The sequence below is a fragment of the Ursus americanus genome, chromosome 3 (assembly GCF_024610735.1).
Source record: "Ursus americanus isolate L20-20 chromosome 3, mUrsAme1.1.p, whole genome shotgun sequence".
Taxonomy (NCBI): Eukaryota; Metazoa; Chordata; class Mammalia; order Carnivora; family Ursidae; genus Ursus; species Ursus americanus.
Window position 1 is genome coordinate 1,887,291 of NC_142129.1, and position 20,154 is coordinate 1,907,444.

Sequence of the window (20,154 nt, forward strand, 5' to 3'; positions counted from 1 at the left end):
TATACTTGGTCTGTATAAACGTCACCCAGATCCACTACTGGTTAACGTTTTGCCTCCTTTGCTTCATCTGCATCTTTGGGCAACGAGGGAGGGGAGGAGAGAGACGGAGACTGTGTGTTTTAGGTGTAGCCCAAACCACAGGCTAGGCAGATCTCCTAAACATGGAAAGATAAGGTTCTTTCAAAATAAACCTTCACTGGCACTTTAAATAAAATACAAAAAATAATTTTATTTATACATTTTAGTACATTAAACATTAGTTCCTTATTCTCTATTTTAAAGATGAAATCCTCCAGGGGCTCCTGGCTGGCTCAGTCGGTAGAGCGTCCGACTCCTGATCTTGGGCGCGTGAGTCCAAGCCCCACATTGGATAGAGATTACTTGAAGGGAAAAAAAAGACGAAATCCCCTAAAAGACAAGTTCCTCTCAGAAATTCTATCAATACAATAGTTCTCAACCTACATCACAAGAAGTCCAAAAATTTACATATACATCAAGCACTGACGGCAGTATTTTCCAAATGCTGGGTACTGTTGTAATACATTTAAAAAACCTATATATTTACAAACAAGTCTGAATTCACAGCAGCTTTTGATCAGGATATAATTATTTTCTGAAAGCATACTAACACGTGATAACCCATTATTCTGCTGTTAAAAAGGGCTTTTACACTCAAAAAGACCAAATTTATGGATAACCTGCCATATAATACATGCAAGACTTGGACATTAGGAATTAAGTCACAAGTATATTCCATGGCAAAGGGACATTTTTATTGTTTTAATAACAAAAAACAATATAAAAAGGGGATTCAGTTGACAGAAGTTTATCTTCAGCAAAAAGTCGGCCTGAGCCCAGCCACGCCCCCAGCTAGGTTCCGTGCACGTCAGGGATGGGGGAACCGTTCTTCCCGGTCTTAGCGGCTGCCCCCACAGTGAAAGGCCTCAGGTAAGTTCCGCGAGTCTTCAAGGAAGCAGGAGCTTGCACCGAATGCAAGTCGACTGTGTCAGGAAGCACGCGGTTTAGCTCGACTGACACATTTTCCTTCCGAGCCAGACTTTTGGATGCAGGCAGCAGTGCCAGGTTTCAGCGGAGGCGGGCACCTGGATTAGAACTGACCGCTGCTGGCCTGACCCCAAGCTGCAGAGAGAGTGGAGGCCCTCAGCGAGCGCACTCTGTTCTCTGGGGATGAGGTTCAGAACCGGCTGGGAGACATGGGTGTGGTGTGGCCATTGGGGGGTCAACAAGCACAGGAGAGGCCATCAGACAGGTTTCCATGTTCCTGGCGCATTGAAGACTTAAACCACTAGTTCAGGGACGCACGCGGAGACGCTTACGACTTCACGTGATTTCTAAACACGAACTGCTGTCGGGTCACGTAAAGATGGCGTTTGAAATTCTGCGATAAAGAGGAGTTTGCACAGGGGTGACCTCACTCAGTCCAGGTGACCACCCTACGGGACAGCGCGCTGCTGGTCATGTGCTGATGCTGTAGAAAATCCTATTCTATACACACATTTTGATGACTTTTCAGTAACTGAAGATGACACTGAACTCAAATTTGCAGCACTTAACAGAAGCAAATTCTAAGAGCAGGAGACCAGACAACTTGTCGATGTATGACTTACTTCTTCACAGAATCAGCCAGGGCTGATTGTACTCGTGGGGTGTGTCTTTCACTAGATAAACGTTCGTTCCTCGCAGGTGGCAGTTGTTTTACTCACACTTACTCCTAGAACCCGGCTCACAGGCACACCCACCAAGTGCCCGATATCTATCCGGTGACTTCAAAGTTATTTAATAAAGTGCTTTACAACCTGGAGTTGATGAGCGTAAGTGACAGACACACACGGGAAGTGTCCTTCCCTCGGCACGTGAGAATTCTGGGCAAGCGCTGGTGGGCTGCTCCCGCAGGCACCATGCTGTGCAGGTAACTGCTTTTCCAACACACTCGCGGTCCCAATTCTTGAAATAAATCAATTTAGTATCCCGTACCATGTTTAACTAATGGTTTCTGAACTTTAAATCAATACATAAAAAAGATAAAAAACGCATCAACTTCTTTATAACTGCACCCACTAGTGGACTATTTGTCTAGTGAAAAATAAGACCATCACACACGTGATCACAGCCACACCGCACCCTCAGAGAACATGTCCCGTGTCTGCCTGTCCTTCCCTCCCTACCTTCTCCTCACCCCATTCTATCTACCGACATGAGAAAACGGTTTAAAACATAAACACAATACAACCTTGAATTGAGCAATTATCTAAAACACAGTATCTTAAATACAACAGACCGTGGCACAGCTCCCCAAGCTTGCATACCTGGCTAGCGGAATAAGCCTTTTGGGTTTAAAAAGGACATTTTCAGACAAATGACCACCGCACTCCTCTCCGTTTCCGGACTACATTCTCAGCGAAGCCTTGCCTTGCAGAGCCTTAGTCGAGAGGTCCGCCCTCTCTCTCAGCAGGCCGGCCTCCTCCGCACTCGAGTGCAGCTCCGCGTTCCTCAACAGGAAGTGGCTGATGAAGAGCCTCAGGCCTTCTCTCAACAAGCCCAGCTTCGGGTTGTCACACACTCTGGGAAAGAGGCGCGGAAACGGGCGTCAGTGATGAGCTCGTCTCTCCAGGCCGTGGTGTCTAGGGATCTCCAGTTGGGAGACACAACCTAACTGCGCTGAACACAGAATTCTCCACTAAGAGCTTCACAACATGGGCCACATGTTCGAGATCGTCACCAGTTTGCTGTTGGGCAAGTTTCATGTTCCCCGAATTAAACGTGTAACGTATCGGCTTAAACTGAAAACTGAAAATAACGTATTAGCTGCACCTAGTGTGTAATGACCTCGCTTTTTCTAAGTCAGCGTAAACGAAAACAATTCTCTTTATCTCTTTTCCACATGTTTTAACAAAACAAGCTGGGAACATACCTTGCAAAAATGGAACCAAGGTCTTCAACTTCTGTTTCCATTAACAGAATATATAACACTTTCCGTAAAAAGTGGACTCTGGGTTTATCCAATTCACTGAATTCAACTACCTAATTAGAGTCAGGACAGAGAGAACAAGCTACATTTAGTCAATGTTTTCAATAATTTCTAAAAATAGTTAGAGTAAAAAATTACCCGCCCCCTTGAAGTAAGGCTGTTTCCAGCTACAGAAGGTGAAGAGCTGCGGGCAAGGGTGTGGGGCCTCGTGCGCTCTGCCAGCAGGGGTGTGCACACCGCTGTCGAGAGCAACCTGCCCGGCGGGGCTTTCCATGAATCAGGAATTTAATTCTAGAATCCAAACATATGTATCTCCATGCCTTAAAGAAACTACCCCCTGATTAAAACCATACATAGAAAATTAAGATCTAGGAGAATATCACTCATATAATACGTATATTCCCTAAGAATTGCCTATAAATTCTGGTACACTTACACAATAGAATACGGCACAGAAGTGATAAGATCAGAAAAGAGAATCACAGATATTAATATGGATATACTTCAAACTCATGCTGACTTAAAGAACTGTGAGAGGATATTCGGAACGTGGGGTAGGACAACGCTGTCCACACGGAGTGTGACAGCGTGTGACACGAGAGGACGTGCCATCTGTGGGAAGAGTTCCAAAGCACGCCTGAGAACCAGAGAGGCGCCTGTGAATGGGTGGTGGTGGGAGGGGGAGTGAGGACCCCAGCACGAGCTTCAAGGACAGCTCTAGGTTCTGCTGAAACTCCTCTGCTGGGAGCTTAACACTTGAGTGAACTGAAGGCAAGATCTAGTCCAGCAACAGGAAGGCATGTACTCTCCATGCTTTGTACCACTGTCATTTTTGGAAAGCGGTATAAGGCTCAGTGGCCCAAACCTAGTCCCACACCCCACAGACACACAGTGAGCCCGCCTCAGTGCCCTGGTGGATGGATACAGACACACAGCAGGAGCTTTGCATCAGCAGGAACTGTGCGTCTGCAGTCCGTCTGCAGGCCAGGGAGCAAGAGGCACAGAAGTCCAGGCCTGGGCACTCTCTCTGGCCCTCAGGATCCCTCCCTGCTCCTGTTTCGGGGAGGCCAGGCCCACTTGTCCCGCTGTGCAGGCCGGCGGCCACCTCCAATCGCACATCCTCTGTCTTGGTTCCCCTGTCCACTCCAGACCAACAGCAGGGCACCTCACGCCTCACTGGCTTGGATGTGACGCAGAAACACGGCAGGGCTGGGGCGCGGCCGGGGGACACCATGAAGGAAGCAGCAGTGGAGTCCTGCACCGCAGCTCCCCGTCCTCCTCCCGACGCAGTAGTGGCCAATGGAGGACTCAGAACTAGGACCTGCACATGAGTCCGAAGGGCAAACGAGGGTCTCGGAGACGAGCGCACAACTGGAACCACGCCTTGTTTACCAGGGACATTTACACTGCAAGCCACTCCGGCTACTTTCTAGGACGGCTACGGTGTTATAAACATACTTTCCAGGTAAGTCAGAATCTAAAGAAATGCATTTTCTTAAGGTCCCAAGTAGAAAGAATCATACTATCGTTTTCATTGCTTTTAATAATTTCATCCATGATACAAACCTTTAAAATAGAAAGTGGAAGCGATTTCGTCTTCAACAAGTGGGCTACCAGGTGAACCAAATTAGAGAAATTAGTGGCTGGCAAATTTTCTAAGTCCCGAAATTTATCCCATATGCTGAACTGGAAAGTCATCTAATAGAACAATGGAATAATAAGAAGAAAGAGTTACAGTGCAGTCCACTGTTAGAACAAGTCGCTAAGGACGTAATCTAGACGCATTCTACTCCTTGTTCACTTGTCGTGTCTTCAAAGTCGAGTCAGGATGAGCCAGGAGCAACACACCCTCCTTTCCTACACAGTAATTTCTTTCTGTTGTGGGTTTTCCCCTCCAAACGGCAGAAATGTTGAGAAAGATCAGAGAAGGCTGGTGTCACCTAAGGTCAAGGAGGCACTCCCCTGGGGACGCGGCCACACGACACCCTCCGCGGCCACAGGAAAAGCGGGCCCAGCAATCCTTTGCCCCAGTCATGCCGCCTCTGCGACGCCCACCTGCTCTCCTTGAGAGGGGGCCTGGCCGCAGGGTGTGGGCCCTGGGACCGTCCCCTGCACACGGCGCTCAGCCCAGGCTGGACGCCTCACTCAGGGCGCTCGTTCCCGGTGGGGTGACCAGACAGAGCGTCTAGGGAAACAGCAGAGCACAGGTGACTGGCGGGCTGCTAGCGGGGTTACCTGGAAGCTCCTCTGGTGCTCACAGAACTTGCCAGCCAGGAACGCATAGAAAGGGTTGTAGGTTTTCTCCTGAAGGCAGCAATCCACGAGAACATGAACGATCTCCCGCTCCTGCTGGTCCTTTAGTCTAAGCCTGCGAAACAGAGACGGTGAGGAGTAAGAGATCTTTCAGAGCACATCCTGCCTGGCAGTCTGGTTCAAAGGGAACAGAGGAGAGGGGGTGGGAGTCATAAGACAGGTATTGCGGGCAGGCCTGTCCTCGTGCCGGGTATTCCGCATTTGAAGCACATAATGGAAAATTAATATCAGATTTGTTGAGAAGTATGTTGTAAAGATACACAGGTACTTTAAAAATCTTTTTACAATTCATTACAGAAACTATACTAAGAAGTTTTTAATTTAGAAGTAATCAGGAAGACAACGTCAATATGAGGATTTTAAGCAATTTATGACAACCAACAGTCACTGTGATTAATCAGTTGGTCACCTAATGCTTTTAATCAAAATATATCATAAAATTTCCAATTTGGAACCACAAGTGGCCAATTAGCAGGAGCAAGACTGCTGACCAGAAGATGCCCGGACCAAGGCAGGAGGGCAGAGAGGACAGCCCAGCTGCCCCGAGCAGCATCTGACCTGACCCTCCCTAACACAAACCTCAACTGGGCTGATTTCTTCAACAACATCTAATCAAGGAGTTTGCACTAATGCTTACTTCAGAAGCTTCTCAAACGCGTCCAAAAAATCTTCACTAGTCATTATTGTACAGAATATGTTTCTCCTGACATCAGTGTTCATTCTCTGCTTTCGGGCGAGTTCTAGTATCTTCCCACTAACCTGAAAGAGGGGTAGGGCAATTAAGGCACAGACCACACAGGTGTTTCAAGGAAAAGTTAGTCTGGTTTACTGTGGTTACAAAGTTTCTAAAAGATAACATGCATGTTTCCATGGCTTTACCGAAGATTGATTATAAGTTACATGGAAATACATATATGTGAATGCTAAGTCTTTATTCCTGGTTATGCCCCCATAAGAGAAAGCCACAGCAAGAGACAAGGCAAACACAGGAGGAGAAAACCGCCTGATTCCGGGGAGCTTCTCAGGAGCAGCACGACTTGTCAGTCTAGGCAATAATGACATAAATTAGAGAGAAGTGGCCATGGCCAGAAGAGCCAGGACGATGAGGCGTGACATGGGATCCTGAGAGATAAAAGGGTATTAGGAGAAAATGAAGGAAATCTGAATAACATATGGACTTCAGCAAATACAAAGAAATACAAGGAATTTTGACAATCTGAAATCTGCCTAATGGACCGGAAGCCACCCCTCCTGGGAAACAGCTGTCTGCCTCTCCAGACTGGTCTCTGCAACTTGAGGGCTCGTTTTCCTATGCTCCCCTCATTCCACTCAACTTTAAGTCCTTTACGTGTGCTACTTTGGGACTTAAACCATAGAAACTCCATGAAATTCTATCACAAAACAGTAAGTTTCTTTAAGGTCTCTGAAGAAACCCATGCCAGTACACCTCAGAAGCACATGACGAATAAAGTGGCTCCTCCAGGGCACACCGCAGGACGTGGGGGCAGGGGCAGCACAGGATTCTCGTACCATCCCGGAGGGCTGCTTCTCCAGGATCTTCTGCTGACTGTTGTCAATCATGGGGGCCCCGCTCCACGCGGACCCCACGATCCACCAGCGCCCGGTCTGCTCGGCGTTCAGGACAGCGTCCCACGACACTCGGAGCTGAGTTTCCGTGCCCGAGCCAGCGCTGCGCACCTGAGAGAAAGGAGCTAGTGAAACACTTCCGCTGGCTCACAGTCTGCACTACTGTCGCTCTCGGGCCTCTTCTGTTTCTGATCACGGAACTGCTGGCTCACGAATACCGTACTCAGTCACTGACGACTGGGACAGGGAGCCAGTTTGCAATAGCACCAAAGATAGAGGTAAACTCTGCTTTTGTCTGAGGTCTGTGGGTCTATCACCCCAAACACGGCTGTCTTTGGAAAGCTGTCACACCAGGGAAGAGGTTTGGACGCAGGCCTCAAGGAGAGCTGCATGGAACTGGTGGTGAGAACTTGCCCAGGAGTGCCTGGGGTTTGCCGAGCCAACGATTCCAGACCTGCCAGAGCCAGGGCTGAAGGACCCCCGGCTGGGGATGTCAGTGGGTCTCAGCTGCGGCCCCTCATCAGGAGTAGCTGGGGAGCTTCAACAGGTGAGACCCCCCCAACGCTGACTTCAGTGGTCTGGGCGGGACCCTGGCCTAAGCCCTCTTTCAAAGCAGAGAGTTCTATTGCATGGCCCGAGTTGAGCACCACAGGCTAAGTGCTGGGGACGCTGAACTCACAGGGACAGCCCTGCACCCGGGCCACTCTGAGGGTCTCACCACAGAAATGGGACGTTTCCTTACTGTATCTTGGAACTTTTTTTTTTTTAAGATTTAAGATTTTTAAAATTCATTTTAGAGCGAGAGGGTGCATGCACAAGCAGGGGGAGGGGCAGAGGGAGAGAGAATCTGAAGGAGACTCCAACTGCCCGCGGACACGGAGCCTGACACGGGGCTAGGCCTCACCACCCCAAGATACGACCTGAGCTGAGATCAGGAGTTGGCTGCTCAACCAACAGAGTCACCCAGGTACCCCTCTTGGAACTCTGATTAACCAGATATGGCACCTGACTGACCGCTCCAACTGCCTTCCATGGCTTCACAACCAGTCCACGTAGACATGGGAGCTCACGGTGAGCAAGAAGCGAAGGTGCCTCACCAGGGGCGCCTTGGGGGCTTAGTTGGTGAAGCGTCTGCCTTCGGCTCAGGTCATGATCCTGGGGTCCTGGGTTCGAGTCCCACGTTGGGCTCTCTGCTCAGCGGAGAGCACCTGCTTTGCCCTCTGCCCTTCCCCCTGCTTGTGCTCAATCTCTCCCTAATAAATAAATAAAATCTTTAAAAATGAAAAAAAGAAAAGAAAAAGAAAGTGCCTTACCAAAGCTCTCTGTAACTTCCTGAGCTTCTCCACGGGCTCGGGATCGTAGCCTGGGATCTTACGCATGTCATTGTTCTTCAGAGCCAACATGGTCTCCAGCATAAACCGGACCTTAAAGAAAACGGAAACAGAAGAAACCATCGTTTCACACAGCCTGAACAACGGACCTCCGACCTGGGAAGAACGACTCCGGCCACGCACAGGGTCAGCACCGCCCACGTGTAAACCGGAGATGCTCTTCCGGGGAAACAGTTGCCGCCAACAGGAACCTCTGGCTCGGGAGCACATGTTTCAATATGACTGTGTCACCCGGCCTCTACTGGGACCCCGAGCACCCCGAGATCTGCCGTTCTCCCCTCCGCCCCCCACCACCTCTGACCCACCCCCAGTACCCCTCCCGCCTCTCGGTCTTAGCTGCCCTCTCTCTCCACTATATTTCAACTTCTTCCCCATTCCTGGCCTTCTCACCTTTTTTAACTTTTAAATTGAAAACATCATAATTCGAGAAAAGTTGCAAGAATAAAAAAGAATTTATGCATATCTTTCTCTGAGATTCCCCCAGATACTACCTATTTTCTGAGATCTAATTCACACACCATAAACCTCACCCGTTTACAAGTGTACACTGAGCACATTCAGGGGTGTGCAGCTACCACGATCAATTTCAGAACATCTTCATTGTCCCCACAAAGAAACCCCAAACTCATTATGGGCACTCCCCATCCCCCCATCCCCGAAAACAGAAGCTCCTTCCTGCCTCTGCTGACTTTTGTGTTTTAAACTTGGCCTCTGAGCATTCAATCCAGGGACAAGTGCTTCCTTGGGACACTCTGGGACCTGGCTCCAGGAGCCTCCCCGTCCCCCCTCCCCTCAACAATGCAGTGAATGCTGGCACTCTAAAACCTCAGGGCTCTGTCCACTCCCCACTGGACGCCAGCAACTCCCAGCCTGCACAGCTCCTGAGACCGTACCGCTTCATGGCTGATCCCAGCACTTCATTTCAGGATTTCCAAAGTGGGCCTGTCTTCCCTCCTGAGTCTGTCTCCTCCTATTGTCCTGCTGTCCACTAGGGGTAACGCTGGCCCTTCCCATCCTTCACATCCACCTTTCCCTCCAGCCCACGCCCCCTGGTCACTTCTAACTCCTAACCTCACACCCCCTGCTACTTATGCTAAGGCTCCCTGTCAGACCTCTGCGGTGGTGTCTCCTGCCCTGTCCACCTCTTTTCTTGGTATAGTCAAAGTGCCATGGAAACGGCATACATCATTTACCTGCTTAGAACCCTTCAGGTGCCTCTAGGATAAAATCCCAAGTCCCTGAAATGGTTTACAAGGCCTACTGAGGCCAGCCTCTGCCTGTTCCTCCTGCCCTGCTCCCCTGAAGGCTCCCGACATGAACACTTCTCTTGTTCCTAAAGTGATATCCTTTCTCCCCTTATGGGCTTCCGTGGCTCACCCATGCCTCTCAACCGGCAGATGAGGAAGGAGCCACAATCAGCCCCCATTTCCTAGATGGGGAAACCAAGGCTTGGAAGACTCAGGACCCGTCACTGTTAAGCAGCACAGCGGGAAATCCAAGAGCGCTGACGCCCGAGGCCTCTGTCACGCAGCCTTCCTCAGTAAACATTTTTTGAATAGATAAATGTTAAAGAAACGGATTCTTAAATTCACAGAATATTTGACTTCTTAGCAGAAAAACAAGTTCATTCACATACTGATGATAAAGCCACAAAACCTGATGAGACAGAAGACAATGGGGATCACTAAGAAATTAAATGTGATTTTACCCCAAATACTTATTTTTAAGCTCTGGTCAGTGTGTGAGCGCTCAGGCACTCAGAAAGCAGGTCAGGCGTACCCTGGTTTGGTCCTGGAACTTGCCAGTGGCCTCGCTGGCCTTGGCCTGGGCTTCCATGATCAGTTCCTTAAGTGACAAAGCATCATCTTTTCTCAACGAGAAGCCTACATTTTTCAGCATTAACAGGGTCAGTTCGATATCTTTTTCTGTGAACGTTCCGATAAGTTTTTTCAAAACGTCAAAGACCAGGCAAGCCTGCACCACATGGAAGTTATACAAATGGGCGACGACGGCAAGCAGGTTCTCACACTCCTTCCCTGGGCCTCCGCTCTTATAGACAGCATCAAACCTCCTCACCACGGCCTCCAAAAAGTGAGCGCCGACCTGGACAAGGAGAGCAGAGAAAGCATCACTGTAAACATGTAAAAATCAAACATTAACAAGCTATTCGTAGGAATCCTTCTTCCTCTTTCAACAAACTTAAATGTATGTTGAAAAAAATCAGTGTTTTTTAAGTTAACATATAAAATATACACACAGTAGGGCATAAACTCCAACACGGCGTGGACTTTAAAGACAGAAGTCTAAATGTACAGCGCGTACATGTGGGAGGGCTACAGTGAATGACGACACGAGGCCATCTGCCGTGGCCCCCAGACCCCTAAGTACATCCTCTGGTCTTTGAAATCAACAAGGTCGTATTTTTGGCCAGCACCCATTCTGGTTCCCTAAAAAAGTAAAATTATTAAAAATGTTAAGAACACATCTACAGCTCTAAAAATGTACTGCTATTAATAACACTTGTTTCTCCGGCTCAAGCTCAGGCTGGAGGGGACAGAGGCAGGGGCTCGGTGCTGGCAGGGAGGAACGTCGGCCACGAAATGACCACCTGAAACATGGATGAGGAAGAATACACCCTCCTACTACGACTACTGTACTGTGTTCAGATATGACCTGAAGAGAAACCAGAACTCTGCAGATAGCAAGAAAAACTCAGGCATAAAACATACTTAGATATGTTTCCAATCACATAAGTAGAATAATTACGTTAACATTCATCAAAATTTTAGATTCCAGTTAATATCTTCAAAATAAAATATAACTTAGTATGACTTTTATTTTTTAGCATGTTATTTTTCACTAATCTGCACCCCACGTGGTGCTGGAGCTCTCAACCCCAAGATTAAGAGCTGCACGCACCACAAGCTGAGTGTGCCAGACGCCCCTACTTGGGATACATTTAAAATACAAGTAACATTCATACTGCTGACGTTACTTAAGAACACACATTAATTCTGACTTGGGGAATTTAATGCAGATCTGTACAAAGCTGATTTTTATTTCTAAACTACCAAGAAGCAGCTGAGTAACTGACAACATGGGCTTCGTAACAGACTCTGTCCTTCCGTGAATTCCCGGGAGGGAGTTTCTCGCAGAGAACGGCCAAGAAGCGTAACGGTGCCGTCCCGAGGCCTCGTTAGCTAACTACCATAACTGCTTCCCACGGAATGAGTCGCTTCAGGTGTCCGTTGTGTTAGCGGACGTCTGAATGAGAAGTAGGACCAGTCACCTCCTATGTTCAAGTCCAGTGAATCCCTGCATATTGGGGGCGGTCGGGCTACAGCTTTAACTGTAACTCAAACTACTGTCTCTGAGCATCCTCCTGATTACGAAGTACACGGGGTGACGCAGGAGGACAGGGGGCGTGAGCAAAGCCGTCTAATGACGGCACTGAATCGTGGCACTCCCACAACACCAGGAATGGCATCTGGTGGTTCCATTATGCTTCATAATGAAGAGAAGGGACTCACAGGGTCTCATGCGAAAATGAGGACAGTTCTTAGAAATAAAACAATTACTTCAGAAGAGAGATTCTCTAAATAGCCGGCACAGACGTCGCGCGGAGAGTCCTGCTGCCCAGAAGACTCGGGGCCTGTGCCTCTCTGGCCCCACCTCCCCACGCCCAGAAGGTCCTAGAATCTGCACCTTCCAAACCTCCCAGGCCGTGACTGCTGCTGGGTGGGAAAGCCTGGTTCCAAGGTTGTCTAGGGAAAGCCATGAAGCCTGCAGTGGCAGGACACACGGTGAGGAGAAGAGACTTTCGACCCGAAAACATCCTCCCGCATCAGGCGGAAGTTAGTACGACTAACCAACCTCTACTGAGCACTTCCTACGGGCCATGCCCCCGAATGCGCTCTCCGCAGGCAGCACTCGCTGAAGCGGCTCTACGCGGGAAGAAACTGGCGCAGAGACTGCCAGGCCCGCGGCCACACGGCAGACGCAGCACCGTCTTCTCCACACGGCACACTGCTTTCACCGCAGAGCCTCTCGAGGCACGGAGGGCAGTGAGTCCGAAAGGTCTGTGGCCTTAAAGTGAGCCCTGCCCAGGCCTGCTCTACAAGACTCCAGGGAGTTCTGGGAGCCGATGACAAAAGAGAGAGAAAAGCGTGCAGACCCGGGTGCTGACAACTGCCGCAGAGCACCCTGTGGCCGCCACCTCGGCACCAGCTCACAGCTCTCCCGGGCTCTGCTGTGGGTGTGAGATGGGGCTGCCCACCCTCCTGGCCCTGCTCGGAACTGGGAGGACAGGTGGAAGGGACGCAGCGATGTGCGGCCCTGACCCCGGCGCCAGGCTGTCCACGGTGCTTTGCTGCCGAAGCCCATTCCTGGGAGGAGGGCAATCCGAAGACAAAGAAACCAACACCACCATGAAAGATACAGCCCCACAGAAAGACCCAAAGAGTCAGTGAGTTCTTCTAAGTATGAACATCACCTGGGAAAAATGAAGGCCTGCTCGCTAACGGTCCGTTCATTCCCGGGCCTCAGTATAAGCTCCTGTGAGCGGAGCGGTTTCCTCCAACAACCCTGGGATAGGCCGCACTGGGGGAGCGGAATACTGCCCGGGAGGCTGTGAGTCACCGTCTGAGGTGACAGAAGAGGTCTTTCTGTCAGAACTGGGGCCGGCACCACACAGCCCCCCCGACACTAACCCAGAGAGCCACCGAGCGAGGACAAAGAGCACAGGACGAGTGGGGACAACTGCTCGCTGGGCAGCACCCACCTCGTACCAGCCCTCACGCAGGAGCTTTACACGCACTGTCCAACGGTGTCCTGACAAAGGCCCCGCTTCGCAGACCGATGCAGGAAGGTCTGGGACTGCCTGGAGGGCGCCCAGGCAGCTCCAAGCCTCGGCCCTGCCACATATCGCCCTCACTTTATTAAATCGGGGTTTAGCTCCCTTGCTGCTGGCCTCCTTACATATGAAAGAGGAATACCTGAGTAGGAAGACCACACAGACCACTGTGCACGATACCTGAAACGAGTCCCTGTTAGAGCTGGAACACAAAGGAAACGAAGGCAAGTCCAAAATGTCAGTCCAGAGAAAAATAAACGACAAAGGCACGTTAGAGTGGACCAAACACAAGACCAAGTGTTCCCGAGCCAGAGACAGCATGGTGTCTGGCGCACGGGGCCCGCGGTGAAGCGCGGCGCAGGGGAAGTGAGCCCTACCTCGACCCCGACCGTGTGGTGGAGAACACTGAGCAGGAGCACGTGCTCCCTCACCAGCCTGCTGGGCATGACGGCGTCCGGAGCGCAGGCACTCAGGAGGACGCCCGTCAGAGTGTCGTTCATGTCCTTCCTGCTGTGGGCCATGTACAGCTCCTCCAGCTGCCCGCTGATGGACGCCATGCTCGGCTCACTCAACCTGCAGACAATGGTCAAGGCGGAGCAGCAGTGAGGCCTCACAGCAGGAATGATGTTTCAGATCGATTTAAAAAAAACGAAACCAACACACCCTATGTTATGTACACATTTAACCCAAGAACAGCTTTTATCTCGCCCCAATAACCCAGCATATACTGCACGTAATAGCACACAACCCTCTGGAATCCTGCAGTTACCTAACCGCTGTCTTTCCACTTGACATGTGGCCCTGGGGAAGCACACACCGGACTCTCCTTAAGACCACAAGGATACTCCACTGGTACCCTAACCCAGCGTCCCAGGCAGAAGCAGGGAGGCATCCTTACTTAGCACATCAGTATGTGCTGTTGGGAAAAAGTCCAACTTTTCCACTTTTTGGTCAGTGGCCAGCATAAAAATCTTTAGTCCCCACACTGAGAAAAGGTTGCTCCACTTACTAGGTAGAGGGGAAGGATGGATACGCACCCGGAAGATGCTCACTGCCCCTGTGCGGACACTGACCACTCAAATAGCACGTTTGGTAAAATTCCAGGATGTACAGTGTTTTTTGTTTTAAAAATTTCTTTAGGGGTAGCTGGGTGACTCAGTCAGTTAAGCATCTGCCTTCTGCCCAGATCATGATCCTGGGGTCTCGGGATCGAGCCCCACATCGGGCTCCCTGCTCAGCGGGCGAGTCTGCTTTCTCTCTCCCTCTGACCCATCCCCCCGACTTGTGTGCACACATGCACACTCTCTCTCAGATAAATAAATAAAATCTTACAAATTTTTAAAAAGATTTATTAGAGAGAGACTGCAAGTGTACGAGGGAGGGAGTGTGGGGGGAGGGGCAGAGGGAGAGGAAGAGAGCATCTCAAGTTGACTCTTGCTGAGTGCAGAGCCCAATGTGGGCTCCATCTCATGACCCTGAGATCAGGACCTGAGCTGAAATCAAGAGTTGGACGCCCAACGGACTGAGTCACCCAGGCCCCCTGGAAATAGTGTTTTGTTTTCATTAAAAACAAAGCAGTGGGTGTGTGTGTGTGTGGGGGGACTGGGTGTGACCACAAAGGCGAGGAAGAGAGTCACGTGGTGCTGGGAAGGCCCTGTCTTCACTGTGGGCAGGGATCTGACGTCTCCTGCCGCAGAGAACGCACACACGTGCGACCACAAGGAATGAGCACGGGGGCTGCAGACCACATTTCTGACCCGGAGCCACCACAGTGGGGGAAGGCCCTACCAGCCGTGTTCCTGGGACTTCCCAGAACCACCACGTGGGCACCTGTGTGGCTTTCAGACTCTGAAGGGCTCAAAATACCAAATGGAAAAGGTGGGCTTCCTGCTTTTCAGGGTACAGATCTGGCTGCAGCAGGACAGGAACAGAAAGGCGCCGACAACCACCGCAGCCAGAGTCAGTGAGTTTCTTTAATTTTAGCAAACAAGACAAGCTGTTGGCACGGCGCGGGATGGCAATGGGCGAGGTTACCTGTTGATCAGACCTTTGACGTGTTTCTGTAGTCTCTCCAGTCCCTCCTTTTTCTGACCACCTGCTGTTTCCTCAGCTTGCCTCACATGAGGGGGGATGTACTTGCCGTCATTTTCACAAAGACTCTCCTTGAAAGGACAGAATTACAAAAATTTTACACTGAACAAGTTCCACTTCACTGCTTGCTATGTTCACATTTATGTATTAGGGTCCCGAGGACGGGCAGAAGCTGTAACTACTGACCACTGTGGCTTAATCCACGTCAGAAATTTGCTGAGCGTCCTGGGGAGTCCTGAGTGGGCGCTCCACTCACAGCCTGCTGGGGGGTCCCCGCTGCCGTGACTGTCAGCGCACGTTCTCATCACGTTCTCCGCCCTGTAACTCCGCAGACCTGGCTGCGCCGCCCAGGATCTGCCCACCAGAGCTCTCCGACCTGCACTTGCCCAGGCTTAATTTATGGCCAGCACGGCAGTACATAAGCACCTCAACTAAATGCATCTCTCTGCAGTTTTGCAGGGAGAGTGTCCTAAAATAACTTCCAACTTGTTCAAAACTAATATGTAGGTATACATGACAAAATCAAAATCAATCCATTGCTCACTATTTCCTAGATCATCCACGGGGAAGGTTACAAATCATTACCACTGACCAACACTCCCTGGGCACCTAAACAAGGGCTTTAGGTGACAAACGTTTGTAAGGCATGACCCATGCTGTTAGGGAGTTTAAACTTAATTGGAGAAATCACGTTTACGTACATAGAAACTGTTGCTCTTGGACACCATTAGTTCAGACTGTATGTTAATTATACCTCAAAAGGCTGTGAAAGAAAAGGAGAGGAACTGACAGCAGTTAAAGATTGCTCACAAAGTGCCCGATGCTAAGGCACAGGGTAGAAACGAAAGCCAGTTAGTTCATATACTTAAGATGGGGAAAGACTCCCAGAGGTGTCCTATGTGAACAGATAACCACAGGCAGTGAGAAGATGAGGAAAGACCGTGCAGGCAGAAGGAATACATATATTTAGGGGCAGAGAGCTGTAACAGTGAGATGCGAGGAAGGAAGTGCATGCCATCACAGGATGCCTGTAAGGTGCATGCTGAGGTGAAGCTATTTTAAAGCAAGGGGCCAGCCTGTGAAGGCCCTGACTGCTGTCATGGCTTTTGAACTTGATCTTCAATGTACGACTTTATTCAAGGGAATGTTGTAGACTAGCTCTGTGTTTCAAAGATTCACTACAGGAGCAGCTGGACAGGAAATGGACTAGGTGAGGGCAGAGCCAAGTGGGGGGTGAGAGATGTCCTTGCAATACATCAGAGGCCAGAACAGAGCAAACGGGGAGGGGATTCAAAGTCAGGTTTGGAGGCTGAGGCAGTAAACACCGAATGAAGGAGATGCCACCTTAGGACAACTGGTGGGAACGGCCATTAACTTTCTCAGATAAAAAAATCCTTAGGGGGCGCCTGGGTGGCTCAGTCGTTAAGCATCTGCCTGACGTTGGCTCAGGGCGTGATCCCAGCGTTCCGGGATCGAGCCCCGCATCGGGCTCCTCCGCTGGGAGCCTGCTTCTTCCTCTCCCACTCCCCCTGCTTGTGTTCCCTCTCTCGCTGGCCATTTCTCTGTCAAATATATAAATAAAATCTTTAAAAGAACAAAAACAAAAATTCTTGGAGATGTTTTTTCCCTGAACTCTTTATCATGTAAATTAAAAAGCATAATAGACATAATAACCTGATTCACCCACACTTGGCTCAATATTACCAATACATCAATAGGTCACTTGTGTCCCACTCTTGCGACCACTGGTTATTTCGGGAAAAACCCCACAGAATTTAGGTTGTTCACACCATACCTGATCTGCTGTGTCAGAGTCCTCAGAGGAAGGTTCACTCCTTTCTTCTGCAAAGCGGACTCTCTTTTGGTTCCTTTCCCACGTGGCTCTCCCTTCTGCTGTTTTTTGCTCATCCTTTTCTACATCCTCTTCCTCCACCTGTGCTCCGGCTTCTGCTCCCAGCTTGCTCTTTTCTTCTTCCACATCCTCCTCTCCCCCTTCACCGTCGGTGCCACTCTCTAAGTCACTTTCGTCACTCTCTAAGTCACTTTCGGGGAGAGTCTGTCCGGCATCCTCTACCTCTTCCTCCTCACTGCTGCTTTCATACAAGCCACTATTTTTTCCGGACCCCAGGGCTCCCAGGATGTGGTCGAGCCCATCGCGAGCAAAGCTAAGCGGTACGGAGCTACCACCTCCTTTCTTTTTGCGCTTGTTCAAGCCAAGGCACCGCTCCAGCTTTCGGATCTCCCGGTCCTCCTCCTCGTTGGCCGCCAGAAGCGCCCGTTTCCGAGCGGCAGCGGCGGCTGCAGAGGGCCTTGTTGTCCTGGGGGGACCTCTGGCCTCGGTGCGGGCCCGCGCGCCCTTGGCCTGGGGAGGTCGCGGGCCCGCCGTCGGCGGTGGGGCCCGACGAGGGGACGGCTGGCCGCCCTCCCCCACCGCCTCCGCCACCTCCTCCGCCAGGGGGCCGTGAGCTCCCCCGACGCCGCCGCCCGGACCCGGGCCCTGCGCGGGGCCCGCAGTCCTCTGCAGCCGGCGCGCCTTCTTCAGGTGCCGCTTCTCCTTCCTCAGCTCCCTGCGGCTTTTCCTTCCGCCCACCCGCCCGCGTCCCCCCGTCCGGGGCCCCGCGGAGCCGCCGGGGATCTCACCCTCGGAGCTCGCCTGCACGAACTCCTCCACAGCTAGCTTTAGCCGCTTCAGGGCCCCTTCTGTGCCGTCCCCCAGCCCGCGGCGTACCCCACGTCCATGCCGCCTATAAGGCCCGCGCCCCCGGCGGCCGCGCCGGCCCGTGACTCCGGCGCTTGCGGACGCCGCCATTTTCCAGGATGCGCCTACTCCAACTTCCGGTCGGGGCGGGACTTCCGGGCAGAGCGGGCGCTGAGCGGGACGGGACGGCGCCTCCTGCTGGCGGGAGGGCGGTAGCGCAGGGAACCGCCCAGGAGCCAACGGCGTCTGCTCTCCTAACACTTTGTAAACGCTAACTGCGTGACGAGTACATAAATACGTGCTCATTGAATGCGTGAAACCTTACAGCTTACGGGAAAGAGGCCTCTTGGCGACCTGCTACAGAAGTAAGCGTAGTTGTCTGTAGGGCGTGACTCTTCAGACGTGCTTGCTTCTCATACATCCGTAGGGAAAATATTAGTGTTATTTCCTGTGTGTATTTTACGGGGAAACTTCATCTAAGCTTATTATTCTGAAACTTGCTTATTTTCACTCAACCTCAGGCCTCGGATCTCTCCACATACGGTGTAATGGCTCACCTCATTATTTATTAGGGTTGCCATGCTCCTTGACTTAGTACACCTGTCCCCGGATGAAGGCATTCGGTCTGCTGGAGGCTGGGAATGTGACCTTATTGGAAATAGGGTCTTTGCAGCTGTAACCAAGTTAAGAGGAGGTTACACCTGAAACAAATATCACACTGTATGCTAGTCATACTTCAATTAAAAAAAAAAAAGGTAAGAGGAGGTTTTCCTGGACATCCCAGTGGGAAGTTTGGACACACAGGGAGAAGTCACAAAGAAGCAGCTACCAGCCAAGGAATAGCAAGATTTGCGGGAACCAGGGGAGCTGGAAGAGTTCTGGAACAGATTCTCTGCTGGAGCCCGGGGAAGCAAGCAGCCCTGCCCACACTTCGATTTCCCACGTCCAGCTTCAGGACCGAAACCATGAATTTCTGTTGTTTTAAGCTGCCTGGTGTGTGGTGCTTTGTTACCAGGTAATTTATACTAGCAAACTAGTAGAGCAGACAGGAAGGAGGGAAGTAGAAGCAAGCAGTACTCATGGCCTGCTGGTGAAGAGAAATGAAAAACTTCGGGAAGGACAAGAGTGACAACCAAATAAAAGTTCAGAACTCAGAGTGCTCAACAGCCTAGGCTCTGGGGCTGGGATTCAAATCCTGACCCCACCACTTCCTAGCTGTGTGATCTGCTCAACCTCGCTGAGTCTCAGTTTCTCTATCTGCAAAATGGGCAGATGATAGTGCCTATCCCATAAGGCTGTTGTAAAAATGAAGGAGGTTTTAAAAAACAACTTCCTTGTTTCGTTTCATGGTGGAACTTACACTGCTCCCCTCTTGCTGTCCCTCAGTGGCTCTGCCAGGCCCGCTCTCAGTTCTTGGTCTGTTACACCTTCACTCCGTGTCCGATGCTACTAGTCATCTCCTTTCTCGTCTTTATTTGGGGCTGTGGTGCTCCTCAGGTCTACCGGTGAGGGCTTGTTTGCCCGGGCTACGAACACTCTGGGAATGACTATTTCAGAGGCTGAAGGTAGGAGCCGTGGGGAGAGATGCAGCGTTGTCCACCTGTGCAGATCACGAAGTTCCAGGAGAGAAGTGTCAGGGGAGGCAGGGTCTCCTGGGGCAGCCCCCAGTCCTGGGGGTCTGGGGAGCAGGAGCGGGACGCTAAGGTGCTGGCCCACCGCTGTTTTCCTGGGTGCCTCCCCTCCCGGCCCCTCTCCATGTGCAAGGGCGAAGCAAGAGCAGGGATGAGGAAGCTTGTCTCCACGTGTCCTCACCTCCAGGCTCTGCGGGGCTCTCGCTTCTGCTGTTACGCCCTGGGGTCCATGCTTCCCTCTTGTTGAATAATTTCTCCGATAGTCATTGGGGAGAGGGAGCCAGAGACCCTTGTTTCTAACCCATTTTAACAGGAAGCAAATGAATTAAATTCATTCATTAATGCAAAGTCCTTAGAAGAGGTCTGGCACATGGTAACTGCGCCATCAATGTCCATGACCTCCCGAATCAGTTGGCATTTGTGAATCATTCGGAGCCCTGGGCTGGCTCGGGCTTCCTTACGGTGGAGACTGCTGTGCTCCAAAGCCACGGATTCTAGGATTCTGTGAGGGACTGGTGCAGATGACTCTTGGGGGTATATTCAACCCCGAACCCTACAGCGAGGGAGGCTACTTCTCACTCTCCGAACCTGCAAATTGCCGT

At 50.9% G+C, this 20,154-nt stretch overlaps 1 protein-coding gene across 3 annotated transcripts; it reads right to left on the reverse strand.

The window, feature by feature from the left end:
• Nucleotides 1–209: 209 nt before the first annotated feature.
• Nucleotides 210–18,055, reverse strand: NOM1 (nucleolar protein with MIF4G domain 1). Of its 3 annotated transcripts, XR_006778570.2 has the most exons (12): nt 17,019–18,055; nt 15,167–15,294; nt 13,510–13,705; nt 10,060–10,383; nt 8,203–8,313; nt 6,833–7,000; nt 5,940–6,061; nt 5,225–5,357; nt 4,556–4,687; nt 2,933–3,042; nt 2,328–2,582; nt 210–1,399 (listed from the first exon to the last, which is right to left on the reverse strand). XR_006778570.2 is itself a non-coding variant. In XM_045792224.2 (11 exons), exons 1-11 carry the CDS (start codon nt 18,030–18,032, stop codon nt 2,408–2,410), a joined length of 2,613 nt encoding a protein of 870 aa, XP_045648180.2. In that variant the 5' UTR covers nt 18,033–18,054; the 3' UTR covers nt 210–2,407. The 3 variants fall into 3 exon arrangements, 2 of the variants coding, with proteins under 2 accessions (XP_045648180.2, XP_045648181.2); XM_045792224.2 differs by having other exon boundaries at nt 210–2,582; nt 17,019–18,054; XM_045792225.2 differs by lacking the exon at nt 4,556–4,687 and having other exon boundaries at nt 210–2,582.
• Nucleotides 18,056–20,154: the final 2,099 nt, after the last annotated feature.

Coding starts and splice junctions, on each gene's coding strand:
- NOM1 (XM_045792224.2), bottom strand. CDS start 18,032: ATGGCGGCGTCCGCAAGCGCCGGAGTCACGGGCCGGCGCGGCCGCCGG. Junction 15,295..17,018: donor ACTCTGACACAGCAGATCAG/GTATGGTGTGAA, acceptor TGTCCTTTCAAG/GAGAGTCTTTGTGAAAATGA. Junction 3,043..4,555: donor TTCCACTTTCTATTTTAAAG/GTTTGTATCATG, acceptor GACTCTAATTAG/GTAGTTGAATTCAGTGAATT.